The sequence below is a fragment of the Chiloscyllium plagiosum genome, chromosome 37 (assembly GCF_004010195.1).
Source record: "Chiloscyllium plagiosum isolate BGI_BamShark_2017 chromosome 37, ASM401019v2, whole genome shotgun sequence".
NCBI classification, from domain to species: domain Eukaryota; kingdom Metazoa; phylum Chordata; class Chondrichthyes; order Orectolobiformes; family Hemiscylliidae; genus Chiloscyllium; species Chiloscyllium plagiosum.
In genome coordinates this window covers 15,779,252-15,793,631 of record NC_057746.1, presented here as the reverse complement: position 1 = coordinate 15,793,631, position 14,380 = coordinate 15,779,252, and the positions used below count along the sequence as shown (strand labels likewise).

The window sequence follows — 14,380 nt, the reverse complement described above, 5'->3', positions numbered from 1 at the left end:
AAACAGGTAATTCTGGAAAGGAAAGTCCGGACATAGTTGTCACTGATATATTCAGGCACTTCAATTGGTTTGAGAGAATCACGGTTTAAAGGTTGTGACCTGATTTTGCCGTTTGTACAGGGGCAAATGCCGATCTGCAGACAGATTGTGCTTTGATTTGCATAATTCATCACCGGGCATTTCCAGTTTTTCTGCCTGATGCTGCAGACTTTTAGGTTTCATTTAATTATATCTTCGTATCTGATCCGATCACTTGGTATGTGTTACCTTCGTCTGTGTCTTATCATAGAAAAGACAATGATATTCTATTTCACATGCTCAAATAACAGTATCGTCTTGGTCTGACTGATGCAAGCCTGCTTGCCATGCTTTACCTGTACATTACTTATTTATTCTTGATTTTTAATTTCAATCCGATACCAATGTTGTGCAATTAGAGTACAGAGATGAAAATTCATTCGTTTCTTCTTGACTGTAACACCTTTTTTCCCGGAATTAAATGCCACTTAGCTTGGCATTAAGCATAATGACACTTTAAGAATCTATGTTGTTCTTTTGGGTAGTGTTGTATTTCTTTGTTTCCTGTCTGCTTTATCAGCTGCTCTATGCTGACGACTGTCTTTGAAATATAATTCCAGAAATTATCAGAAAATAGACAGGCAATTTCACAATGAGTCAATGTTAGCAGCGCTTCTGTGGCTTACAGTGATATTGTTGCTGAAACAAAAACAGATATGGGTGATGTCACTCAACAGGTCTGGCAACATTAGTGGGAAGTAAGCTTTTGAGTCTGGTGACTCTTTTGTTGTAGAGTCTGAATACAGGGACAGGTACAAAAGCTGGACTTTACATTTTCATGGCAGGATTGGTGAACGTGACAAAACTGTGAGAAGATGATTAATGAGTAGTTGAGTTATCTGTCAGCTCAAATAATTTAACGATATCAGCACTAAAGTATCTTTGAATTGTACATGGTCACTTTTGTGTTCCACCTTCACTTATTATGTTGAAATGTTTAATATCAGTTTCTACACTTTCTCCGATCCACTGGCGAAGCAACAAATCAGCAGCAGATGTAAAAGTGTCGAATGATACATATTGTCCCTATTTATTTATTGCTTGCAGTTAATTTATTGACAGTTTTCATCATATTCCGGGGAAAGGTTTATCTTTCAAATTGTATTACATGTTACCTGAATATCATGGCAACAGCTGACATACTAATTTGTTAAGATCGAACTGATGCAGAGACACGTCCTTAGTTTTCATTAGATAGGTTTCCTTTTCATGTGTTCTGTCCACATATAAGATCTACACAATCCTGTTTCAGGCCGCCATAGATTCTTCAATTTGATTGAATGAAGTCTCATCTTTGATTGATGACCCACTAAACGATGAAGAACTGGTGAGGAAATGCTACTGAGGTTTCAGAAGTAGGTGCTGGGATGAGAGATGCTTAAAAGATCTTACCTGGAATTTTTATGATTACCCCCATTACATGGGATTTTAGAAGTATCCATTGAAGGAATTTGAAGAAAAAGGATGCATGATCCATTTCCCCCTGTGCATTTCTTTTTGTTTGCTCCATGAATTCTCCTGCATAGGCTGATAGTTCAGTAACAGGAATGTGATGGAGAAATGGTTGGGCGTAGAAGTTCATTTATACTGAAAAAGCGAGAAACAAGATTTTGGAAGGAATGTTCACACTTATTGGCCATATAAATAAATTTACTGTTCAATGGAGCTATATTTGAGATGACACAGTGTTTCGGAAGAATAGGGTTTTCATTAACTCGATGAGAAAAGATAGCAAGGGGAGTTGAACAATGTATCTCAAAGAAATGTTTTCTTCTGCAATATCCATATTACTGACATAAACCAGTAAAAGAGGGGTAGAACAAAGAACAAAGAATATTACAGCACAGAAACAGGCCCTCCAGACATCCAAACCTATACTGATCCATATCTTCGATGTAAACCTGCTGCATATTTTTGAATGATCTGTATCTCTTTGCTCCCTGTCCATTCATGTATCGGTCGAATTGCATCTTAAGTGACGCTACTATTCCCGCCCCTAACATCTCCACTGCCAATGCATTCCAGACACTCACAGCCCTCTGCGTAAGGAACTTTCCATGTATATCTGCCCAGTAACTTATTAACTCTCGCTTTGAACTCATAACTCCTAGCGATGGAGTCTTCCACTCTGGTGAAAAGTTTCTTGCTATCCACCCTGTCTACAACTGTCACAATTTTGTTGGCCTCAATCAAGTCCCCTTGCTAAACCGCCTTCATTCCAATGAAAATAATCTACTCAAATTCATCTCATATCAGCATCCTCCACAGCAGGTAATATCCTGTTGAACCTCCTCTGAAACCCTCCAAAACATCTGCATCCTTTTGGTAATGTGGCGACCAGATCTGTCCACAGTTTTCTAAATGTGGGTGAACCAAAGTCTGATACAATTGCAAAATGACCTGCCAACACTTATACTCAAAATCCCTTCCGATAAAGGAAAACATGCCGTATGCCTTCTTGTAACTCTCGTGACTTGCATTGCCACCTTCAGGGAACAATGGCCTGAACACTCAGATCTCTCTGTACATCAATTTTCCTCATAAATTTTCCTTTTACTGTATATAGCATACTGGAATTGCGTTTTCCAAAATGCATCACCTCGCATTTGTCTGTATTGAACTCCATCTGCCATTTCTCAACCCAACTCTGCAATCTGTCTATATTCTGCTGTATTCTCTGACAGTCCCCTTTCATGATCTGCTACTCTACCAATCTTAGTATCATCTGCAAACGTTCTAATGAGATCATCCAAATCATTTATATATCACAAACAAGCGTGGTCAAAGTACTCATTAAGATTCTCAGCCAGTTTCTCTGACGCCATGCATATCTTTCCACCTACGTTTTTCCTTACCCTCTTGCTCCTTATATATGAACAAAAGGCTCTGGGGTTTTCCTTAACCTTCTTCACGAAGGATATCCCATGAGCTCTTTTAGATCTCTTGGTTCCTTTTCTCAGATTGGTCCTACATTTCCGATATTCTTCCAAAGCTTCAGCTGACTTCAGTCGCTTACACCTTATGTATGCATTCCTTTTCATCTTAGACAAACTCACAATTTCATCTGTCATCCACGATTCCCTAATCTTGCCATTTCTATCCCTCAATTTGACAGGAACATATCTCTCCTGCACTCTAATCAACCTCACTTTTAAAAAAAGCTCCCACATATCAAATGGGCATCGTCTTTCAAATAGCTGCTCCAAATCTATGTTCACAGCTCATGCCAAATTTTGATATAGTTGGCCTCCCCCAGTTTAGCACTCTTCCTTTCGGACCACTCTTGCCTTTGTCCATGAGTACCCTAAAACCTATGGAATTGTGATCAGTATTCCCAAAGTAACCACCCAGAAAACCCTCAGGGATGTTCCTTATAAATACTGTTCCATCCAATTCTCCATCACTAAGTGAATCCCAGTCAATGTTGGCAAACTAAAAACACGTTATTACCACCACTTTGTTGCTCCTATATCTTTCATTATCTCTCCACATAATTGTACGTCACATTTGCTGTTGGGAGGCCTGTACTACAGCCCTAACTTTGTTACCGCATCTTTCCTATTTCTGAGCACTGCCCATATTACTTCACTGCTCGAGACATCCACAGTGCCTTCCATCAGCACAGATCTGATGTCTTCTTTGATCAATGATGCAACTTCTCCACTCCTTTTACCTCCCTCTCTATCCAGCCTCAAGCATCAAAATCCTGGGACATTTAGTTGCCGATCATGCCTTTCCCTCAATCAAGTCTCAGTAACAGCAATAACATCATGCTCCCAGGTACTAATCCAAGAACTACGTTCATCCACCTTACCTACTATACTGCTTGCATTAAAACAAATGCATCACAGACCACCAGTCACTCTGCGTTCATCTGCCGTTTCTTGCCTTCTCTTAGTCTTAGTCACGCTGACTTCGTTATCTAGCTCCTTGCAGGCTTTACTTACTATCTACTTCCTGTCCATTAACCTCCTCCTGTCTTACCTATCCCCATGCCACATTTGTTTAGACCCTCCACACAGCATTAGCAAAAGCACCCTCGACGGCATTAGTCTGGCTCAGGCATAGACCAATCAAATTAGAAACGATTTACATTTGAAAAAAAAGGCATATCAGTAACAGGCAACATGGTTTTGTGCAGGGAACTACTGTTATTACCAATTTAATACAATTATTTGAGGAAGTGACAAAGTCAAACGATGAGGGAAGGGCCGAAGATGCCATATACTTGGACTTCAGTTAGGCATTTGGTAAATTTCCACATGGTAGGCCTATGGACAAAGTGAAGTCGCATGGGGTCCAGGGTGGATACAGAACTTGATAGGGAACAGCAGATCGATGGTGGTTGTGCAAGGGAGATTTTTTTTCAAAATGGAAACCTCTGTCCAGTGGTGTTCCACAGGGATCCATGTTGGGACCACTGAGAAATGGCAGAAGGAGTTCAGTCTCAGTAAATGTGAGGCGATGCATTTTCGAATATCTAATTCAAGAGTACATTATACAATAAATGAAAGATTCCTGGGGTTAATTGATATACTGAAAGATCTGGGTTTACACGTTCATTTTTTCCCTAAATGTGGGAAAGCAGGTCATTACAGTGGTCAAGTCGGCATACAACATGCTTTCCTTCACGGACAGGGCATTGGTTCCAAGAGTTTGCAGGTCATGTTACAGTGGTATAAGCCACAGTTGGAATGCTGACTATTGTTCTGTTCGTCACGTTACCTAAAGGAATTGGATGATTTGGAGAGGTTGCCAAGTAGGTTCACCAGGATGTTATCTGGTAAGTGGGGTACTAGCCATGAAGTGAGGTTGAGTAGTTTCCGATTATTTTCATTAGAAAGATGGAAGGTGACGGGGGACTCGATTTTGGTCGATAAAAACATGAGCGGTATTGACAGGGTAGCTAACAAGAAGCATTTGTTTCCCCAGAGTGGGGGAATCAATTCCTCGGGGCCACGAATTCAAAGTGAAACGGTAAAGGTTTAGGGGAGATATGTGTGGAAGAGTCTTTATGCAGAGGCTGATGGGCACCTTGACACATTGCCAGTAGTGTTGGTAGACGCAGGCACGATGGCATCATTTAAGAGGGATGTAGGTGCATACATGAATGGGATGGGAGCAAAGGGATACAAACCTTTAGAAAACAGGCGACAGGCTTAGATAGTGGAACCGGATTGGCGCAGGCTTGTACGGCTGAAGAGCCTGTTCCTGTACTGTAATTTTCTTTGTTCTTCAGTGTTATAAAAGCTATGCTCACAGCACGCTATATAGGTAGGTCGGAGCACAGTTTGATTAAAGAGTCAGATCACATTTAACCTGTTTGCCTCAAATTCGTTTCGACAGGTTTTCTAAATACACATTCTGAATGAATATCATACCTTCATTTGAGACAGGTGGACCAATTTTCTTGCAGATAATGTCTGTTGGTTGGCCGTGGAAGAATGGCAGCTGCCAAGAGTAATCCATGTGCACTTGAGACACCGACTAGTCTGTGTATATTTAAAACTAATTGAAAACAAACACACTCAATGTTCGACATTCACAATCTACTTGTGACAATGTCATAACTGCTAAACTGTGGATTATTGTTGATAATCTTCCTCTGAAGTCAATCGTGAAATCAAAACGTCAGTAAAATTTGCTTCCATTTCTGATGTGACTCTCCCGCATGCTTTCTTTCAAAGTTATTATTTACTTGCTTTATTTTGTTTCTGGCGTGATTTCCTTCAATGCATGAAACATCAATTATTTTTGACCTGTGCTGCAATGGGTGACATCATGGAAGTCCCGTTAGCGTTGTATTTTGCCACCTGTTGTCTTAGAATAATTGCCTTTACCACTTTCTCCGAACGATTATCTTCACCCATGTCCCACTATTTCTTGCATCTGCCCATCACCTAATTTTTCGTCTCTTCTGCCACACATCTCATCTTCAGCCGTCACAAACAATCAGCTTTACAATACTTACTTGATCATCTGTTCCTCTCAATGACCAGAATTAGGTCAGCAAATCCCGATGTCATTAATATGTTGCATTCTAGATGAAGTAGACTGAAATGAGCTCCTTACATATTCAGTAATACCGGAAGTTAAATGCAGAATATTATCATTTGCCAATCTTGCAATCCATTTCATACATTTACTTTTCCGTTTTTGGCATCTGGGTAAATACTGTCGGATTTCATTTTAGTACACAGTTGTCATAATATTCACTATAATGATTGGAAAGAAAGTATTTCTGATGATGTGTCTACATTAGTGTTATGTTTATGCTAGTTATGACTTTGAAATGCACCAAACCTAAACAAGTGACTTGAATTCAATTGAGCTCTTCCCTCAAATAGCTGAATAGATAAGGCACTTCTGTGCTGTTGTTTTGTCTACTCTACTGACTTTTCTTTTGTCAGAGAGGGATAATATTAAACTTTTTCTTGCAATGTTTCTGTGGGGTCCAGATGTTCAACATTTCTGTAAATCTTTGATCATGAAATCGAACACAATTAAATCCCAAAGGTCAAAATAAATCTTGTCTTACATTGTCGTTTTCAGAACGCAAGGGTTATTCAACTAGTTTTATTGAGTCAATAAAATGAAATCCTCGGACATATACTTATCATGTGATTCATGAAATCGTAATTCAGTTTGTCATGTGCGGACAACTGCTTCTTTATGTTGTCTGTGCAATACGAGACCCATGCAATCAATGCAAAATTAAACTGGAGCCATCCAGGCAAACAGGTTAAAGCTTGTAAAAGTTATTTTAAAACTCTTTTCATTATTCACATCTACTTAATTGCAAAAAACTCACGGTTACATTTTTACGTAACTATGTCTGACATCCTTTCCCTTATCATTGTTTTGAATGTTATAATTATTATCATTTTTCCCATTGACAGTACCAATTGCACATCATTGTGGAAGCATGTCACAGTCAACAGAGACAAACGTGTTTCTCACTAACATAACTAACTTCTTTGAGTCTCAAAGAGGAACTTCAGTCAAAAAGGTCGAAGTGATCTTCATTGTGGTTATGACTGGATCCATAAATTTGATGACCATTATTGGAAACATTCTCGTTGTTATCTCAATCAAAACAAACAGGCAATTACGAACTATTAACAACTACTTTATTTTCAGCTTATCCTGTGCTGATTTGATTCTCGGTGTGTTCACGATGAATGTATTCACCGTTTACACTGCATTTGGATATTGGCCCATGGGTCCGGTTTTCTGTGATTTGTGGCTTGTTGTAGATTATGTTGTAAACAATGCATCTGGAATGAACCTTCTCATAATCAGCTTTGACCGGTACTTCTGCGTGACAAAGCCCCTTAGCTACCCCGTGAGGAGAACACCTAAGATTGCAGGGATAATGATAGCAACAGCTTGGATAGTGCCATTTTTTCTCTGGGCACCCGCCATTATTTTCTGGCAGTTCATCGTTGGGGAGCGTACAGTTCCTGAGGATGAGTGTTATCCACAGCTCTTCTCAAATCCAGCCATCACTTTAATAATTGTTATAGCTGTCTTCTATCTCCCTGTTACAATCCTGGTGACTTTGTATGTACGCATTTCTTGTGCCAGCAAGAGTAGAATAAAATGGGCTAAAAATGAATCTGAACCAAGCAAACACTTCTGTTATCCAAGTCCATATAAGATCAATGAGGCAAAACCGATTGCCATCAACATACCAAATATTTCTGCTGGGTCTCTTCATGCCCAATCACAAAACTTCAAAATGAATGCTGGAATGCCAATTGACAATGCTGAACAAATAGAAAATGGGGTCTTCACTGAGAAAAAATATCCATGTTTTGAAACACCAAATCAAAAAAAGGAAGGGGCAATCCATGATGGTGTATCATTCTCCAATACACAAAGCCAATTAGTGATGAACCCCATCAAACTCGCTTCCATGAAGATAGTCGGGGACTCTCACATTTGTCAGTTTACGGGGACGATGGCAGGATTAGAGACTGGTGGTGGCAACATGGAGCCTGATTTTAGAGATGACAGACTAAATGGTACGATAACTAAAATGATCAAGATAGCTACCAATAAGAAGAAGATAGCAGAACATCGTGACAAAACCGTAACCAGAACCATCCTGGCTATTATTCTAGCATTTGTCATCACCTGGACTCCATATTTTGTTATGGTGATCATTACTGCCTTCTGTCCAAGCTGCATCACTCACACCATTTGGAACATTGGAAACTGGATCGTTTACATGAACAGTACCATCAATCCAGCTTGCTACGCACTATGCAATGTCACCTTCAAAAAAACGTTCAAGCATCTTCTCTTCTGTCAGTACAAAAACATTGGTACACGAAGATAAAGACAACAACAACCTCAACGGTATGAACACATTACGCTGTTTGTTCTGGGTGACATTCATAAAAAAAAATGCTCATTGTGTTAGAATATCTGTCAAGTATCCAATGAATATAAATGAAGGTGAAAGGCAATTCATATTAAATGAAACAAATTTGTAACGCCTGTTAATATTAAAGGCGGTGGTGAAATAATGTCTGTTATTATTAAAGGCTGTGCTGAAAAGCTTTATTACTCTTACACAGGATGCGGTTCTGTTTGTTTTTTTTTTATTGTTCAAACTACAGCCAAGACTTACGTAGACCAGAACAAACGAATGAAGTCTCAGTCAAAATTCCTGAATGTGACTAATGAATTACCTGGGAATGCAGGGAAATGAACGGTGCTATCTTTTCAACTTTTACTTCATTGAATTCAATTTACGTTATTTACAATGTTGACAGACCAGACCGCGATTTCTATGACATTGACCTGGGTAACTGGATTACTACTCCAGCAATGATAACACTTTTTGTCTTTCTGTTCTCGTCACTACAAATTTCAGGACCGGGAGTAATACTCAGAAAGCATTATTAAAATAAGCATAAATATGTTTGGAATCATTGTTCAATTTTTCAGTTTTACATAATATACAATTAATTTATGAATCCCTGTTGTGTAGAAACCATGTTTAGTTGTTTTCCGTCAAAGTATGTCTCAGTGGCTTTCAGTGTATGTAGGTCTTGTAGCCATTTTTAACTTGATGATTAATTTTCTGATTTTTTTGGCTTGTTCTTTGAAGAAAAAATGTTTTTACCCGATTTGTTTGAAAACGAGGGATGCAGAAAAAATATTTTGCATCACTTGTGAAGAAAATAAATCTTTGTTTCAAGCTGTGAGCGGTGAACCTCTGTTCCATTTGAGGAAGGAAATATCTGCAGTGCAAAAGTGGTGAAAAATGGAATTGCGAAAGACAACTCGGTATCAACTCATTCCCTCGGGAAAATCTTGGAGGAAATGAGCTACCGAAACATATTGCAAATTAACGGTGACAGCTGCTATTTACCTACATTCACGTGAGAAATGGATTGCCGGTTCTGAAACTTGGACAGATTGCAAAATAACTAGATTAGCACCATCATGGATATAAATGGAAAAGCAAAGGCAACTAATACTGAACAATTGTGTTGGTTTATCTGTCTGTGTATGTTGGGGAAAATATAACGTAGTGGTATTTGGGGAGGTGAGTGTCCTATTGATGGAGATGTGGAGAGGATGAGGAAGTGGATGGGGCCGTAGGAAACACGTCCCGTTCTCCCATAGCGATGTATTATCCCTAGCTTCTTTGGAGCAGCTTCTTCCGATCCTTGAATGGATAAAAATATAAAAATTCGCTGAAGGTCCAACAAAAACAAATACCAAGAAATTGATTTCTTTGAGGGGTAATTGATTATGAACATTTTCTACAAGAAATACTTGGATTTTGAGGCCTGTAAGTGCAGCAGATAATTAGAAAGACAAATTGAATAATCTCCTTCACTGAAGGAGAAATGGCGTCTAAAAAAGAAATTTTATGCTTCAGGTGTGCTGGTGATTCCACACATGGAATATTGTCTACAAGTTTTGTCTCTTGATTTGAAAAGGGAAATTTGTTTCGAGTGGCGTGCAGACAACGCTCAAGCGACTGATTCCAATGTAGAAAGCGTTGGATTATGAGGAGAGATTTTGTCGACAGTGATTATGCTCATTAGAATTTGACAGATTCCGGGGAGTATAGAGAATTTTTAAAAGATGAACAAAAAACAAAATTGGAAGCAGGGTGGTTGTTTCCACTTCGGTTGAAGCTAGCAAAGGATACATGTTATCCAAATAATGTGAAGCAGATTTCGGACTGGGTTTAGGAGGAATTTCTTCTCCCAATGGATTATGAATATCTGGAATTCCCTTTCCCATGAAACAGTTCAGGCTCGCTCTTTGAATGGTTTTGAGGCAAAGGCAGTAAAATATCAGGACAGTAAAGGAATTAAGGGTTATGATTAGCGAGCGTGTAAGTGGAGCTAAGTTCACGAAAAAAAAACAGCCAAGTCCTTGTTGAAGAGTGGAATATGGTCGAGGGTCCAGATGTCCCTCATTGCTCTTATTTTTTATGTTTTTATTATCTTACAGTGTCCAAAATAATAGTTGGTTCTGTTCAGACGTCAAGACAGCAAAACCATAAGTGACTGTCAATTTCCCAGGTGGGAAGAATGGAAAGCTCGGCTTGGTGCTGCAACAGTGCGTTCAAAGTGAACTATAATGAGGAAAACACAAAACATGCCATTTCATGAATCGTCCCCCATCTGATACCTCTCACTTTCTCACTTTCTCCTCTCTCTCGCTCTCTCTCTCTCTTACACACACACACACACACACACACACACACACACACACACACACACACACACACACACACACACACACACACACACACACACACACACGATTCCAATACCGGTTTCCTGAAGTCTATTATGCATTTATGTAACTTATCATCCAATGTGTCATTGTCGTTTACTGCTGCATTGTAGTTCAATGCCGAGTGCGGGACTTTCCAGTAAGCAATAGTAAAATTGATGTGTGCACCTTCACACTAGAGCAAATGCCAACTGGTCGATATGCATTGCCTGGGATCAGATATCAACTTGTAAATATCAGAACTGCTGTGAAAACTCTGAGGCATATCAATTTAGAGGTGGGCTATTTCCTGGGCAGCTATCTGTTCTCCCACGAAGTTGCCTGACATACAAAGTCGGTAAAAGACTTCCTATGATTCAACCAAAATGAATCAGCCACTGCACCATAATATCTTAGTACGGATCGGTTATTTATCACTAATCCTCCTAAGACCGGTACCTCGCTCCTCTAAGCTACGAAATCACCAAATGTCACCATATACTCATGACATCCTCTGACAACTTTATTCTCATTCGATCAGATGCCCTCACCATGCTTGCTCGTATTCTTCTTGCTAGTATCCACATCCAGGAATCACACTGTTCAGTTTACATGATCTGTGCAGTAGTGATGAGGATTTATCGTAAATCATTAAAAAGCAAAAAACTCATGATGCTCTAATAAATCCATGAATTAGAACACATTGACGATTACAAAACAGTCCAGCCTGAGGACATTGCACATCAGCCCTCTGGGACTTCTTAACGGAGCCAGCTGCAGCCAACTTACAATTCAGCACTGATCAAACCAGATAGAGCCACAATACTAAGAGAGTCTCCTGTTACACTTGATGCATTTAATTATCTTCTTAGTTATTTAATGCAAGCATCAAATATGTTTAATTTCATACACTAAACATGCAACCAAATTATCAACATTTCTTTTCAAAGACTGAAACCTATATCGACCTTAAATACTTCCTACAGAATCACGATTGAGTGGTTGTGACATTTGAAAGACAGTCAGAACCAATTTCTTATCCAGTGAAGAAAATGAATGAACACTTCGCGCCTTTCTCCTCCAAACAGTTACTCTTAAGAATCTTAGACTTCTGCACCAAGTCAAACTCAGTGTTCAGTCAAACAGAACTGCCTCATAATTTATGTATTGAAATAGCAAAGCAGCAGACAGGGAGGCAAAATAGAAAGAAGCAAAGGTTATATTTATTTCGAAAAGTAATGAACTGGTCTTATTTCTAAATCCATCCATAGTTTATATGTCCCAAATTAGCCTGGATGGAGATTACTATTCAATAATTGATGTAAATTTGCATGTTTACATTAAAATGCAACAAATTGGGATTTTTAGAAAAAGAACCATGCATTGTTTTACAAACATCCCATTGCAATAATTCATTTGACAGTACTTTTCTCCAAGTCAAGGTTCCTTCCAAACATATGAGCGAACAAGTTATGATACCGGAAAGGCATGAACAAACATAACCTAAGAACACAATTTGTCTCTCCTTGCAGTAATGCAATACAATACACTGTAGTCGATCTATGCAATACGTTTGAATGAAGGTATAATACAGATGAGAGAACATCTGAGACAGGAATAAACAAGAAAAATGTCATCACTGTTTTACTCAGTGTATTCGATGGGAATATGAGGCCGTATTTGGATAAAGTCAGATAAGAAGCAATGGAACCTTCAGTAAATCAGCTCCCCCCCCCCCCCCCCCCCATTTGAAGAGTCGAGCCAGCTTTGTCCCCAAACTTTACATTAAGCTTGAATTTTAGGTATATTTATCTGCTCTATGTGCCATTTCAAAATATCCATCACGCAAATAAAGTGCTGCCTCAATGCTCACGATTGACCATTAATCCCTAGAGTTTCTGAGAAGAACCATGGCTCAACATGCTGACCAGGACTGACATCAATCCTTCACAGTCCCTGAAAGTGAAGACCAATCCACAAACTAACCCATGTTACTCCCTTTACCAACTGCAAGTTGCCCTAAAATCTCATACATATTGGCTGCAATCATACCACCCTCACTATCATGTCGATTCTCCATCTGCAAAATTGACCAACAATGTCTTCAAATGCACATATTAGTTCAGAGGAACTGAAACCTCACAACTTGACAGAATGTGGTCATCAGTCCCATAATCACAGACACAGTGCCCATATTTCCCTGTACTTACCAACACTGACTACAATTAGTTTACTCCCTGGGCATGGCAATAGCATATCATGCTGAGCAGAAGTGGACATAGTATTTAACACTTCCCATCAGGCTGTGATCAGAAGTCGTTTTGTAGTTGGGATTGTTCAAATTGCCCGAGACTGACAGGGAGAGACTGTAGCCTTCATGCCGATCTGGAATGACCAACATTAATTACATTTGTCTGGAAATATAAATAGTGCCTAGCATTGGTTGAAAAACATTCCAATTCCCTTCAATGCGCAACTTATCCTTTAACTGCTCTCACGTCCTCCAGATCAAATTAAGTGTCCACAGAAACCATATGGTTCCCAATTATGAGTCTCTTTCTGGTGTGCATGTCACAGCCTGTGTTCCAGTTCGATTTGAAACTGCACTCACAATACTTTCCCTGGTACATCGATGAAATATTTGGTGCTGCTTCCTTCTCTCAATGTAATTTGGCAAAAATAATCCCTTTCTCTTTCAGTTTCTATCTTTATCTCACTTTTGCCTGATTTAAACTCGGTCCTTCATTTCCTGAAATATGATACCTTTTCGTGGCATTGGCTGACCATCAATATCCATTATAAACACTTTGTCCCGCACAGTTATCTCACATCAGCATAGCCTACTTCATGTGAGGAGTCCAAACCATTCTCCAAGTTTCTCTGTTTTCATCATACTTGTTCTGATGATTTCATAATCAGCAGATGGGCCCTCAGAAATGTCAAGCTTTTTTCATCAACACATGATTACTAATACCATGGTTGAAGATGATTTTATCCGTGCCCAGAACATCTCATTCATGGGACCCTCATTCTTCCCTCTCCCTCACAACAGCATTAAGGTATCCCAGTCCTCACTCAACATCCAACCAGAATCCACATCTAAAGGAACACGCATCGACATTTTGTTCAAATCCAGTGGAATGACATAACTAGACACATGTTCCTATCCACTCGCTCGTCAACATTCTGCAGGCATGGATCCTTTCAATTTTGCGAGTTCACTTATCTTCATTTTCCAACAAAGCAGCGTACACACACAACACTTTCTATTGCATTTGCAGAATATGCAAGTACTTCCCAATTGCCTTTTCCCTCCTGAATATTCAAAGCCGCAGGCACACATTCCAGATGAAGTATTGATTCACCTCGACGTCACTCAATCTAGTTTACCATATTCACTCTTCACAGTGTGGCCCCATCTAAAAATGGGAATATGAAACACCGACTCGTGACAGCTTTGCAGAACTCCATCATTCTGTCCATTTAAATAACAACAAACGTTCAGCTGTCTTTCACTTCAAGACATCATTTCGTTACTTGGCCGACATTT

General features: G+C 39.4%; 2 protein-coding genes across 5 annotated transcripts in view; both read left to right on the top strand.

The window, feature by feature from the left end:
• Window positions 1-14,380, top strand: part of LOC122541318 (netrin-G1-like) — a 910,622-nt gene that overhangs the window by 598,424 nt on the left and 297,818 nt on the right. The window lies entirely within an intron of this gene.
• LOC122541231 (muscarinic acetylcholine receptor M2-like) lies at window positions 7,004-8,422 on the top strand. The gene has a single exon (XM_043677850.1). The coding sequence runs from the start codon at window positions 7,004-7,006 to the stop codon at window positions 8,420-8,422; it is 1,419 nt and encodes a 472-aa protein (XP_043533785.1).

What these genes read in the sequence shown, in the direction of transcription:
- LOC122541231 (XM_043677850.1), top strand. Translation starts at nt 7,004, where the DNA reads ATGTCACAGTCAACAGAGACAAACGTGTTTCTCACTAACATAACTAAC.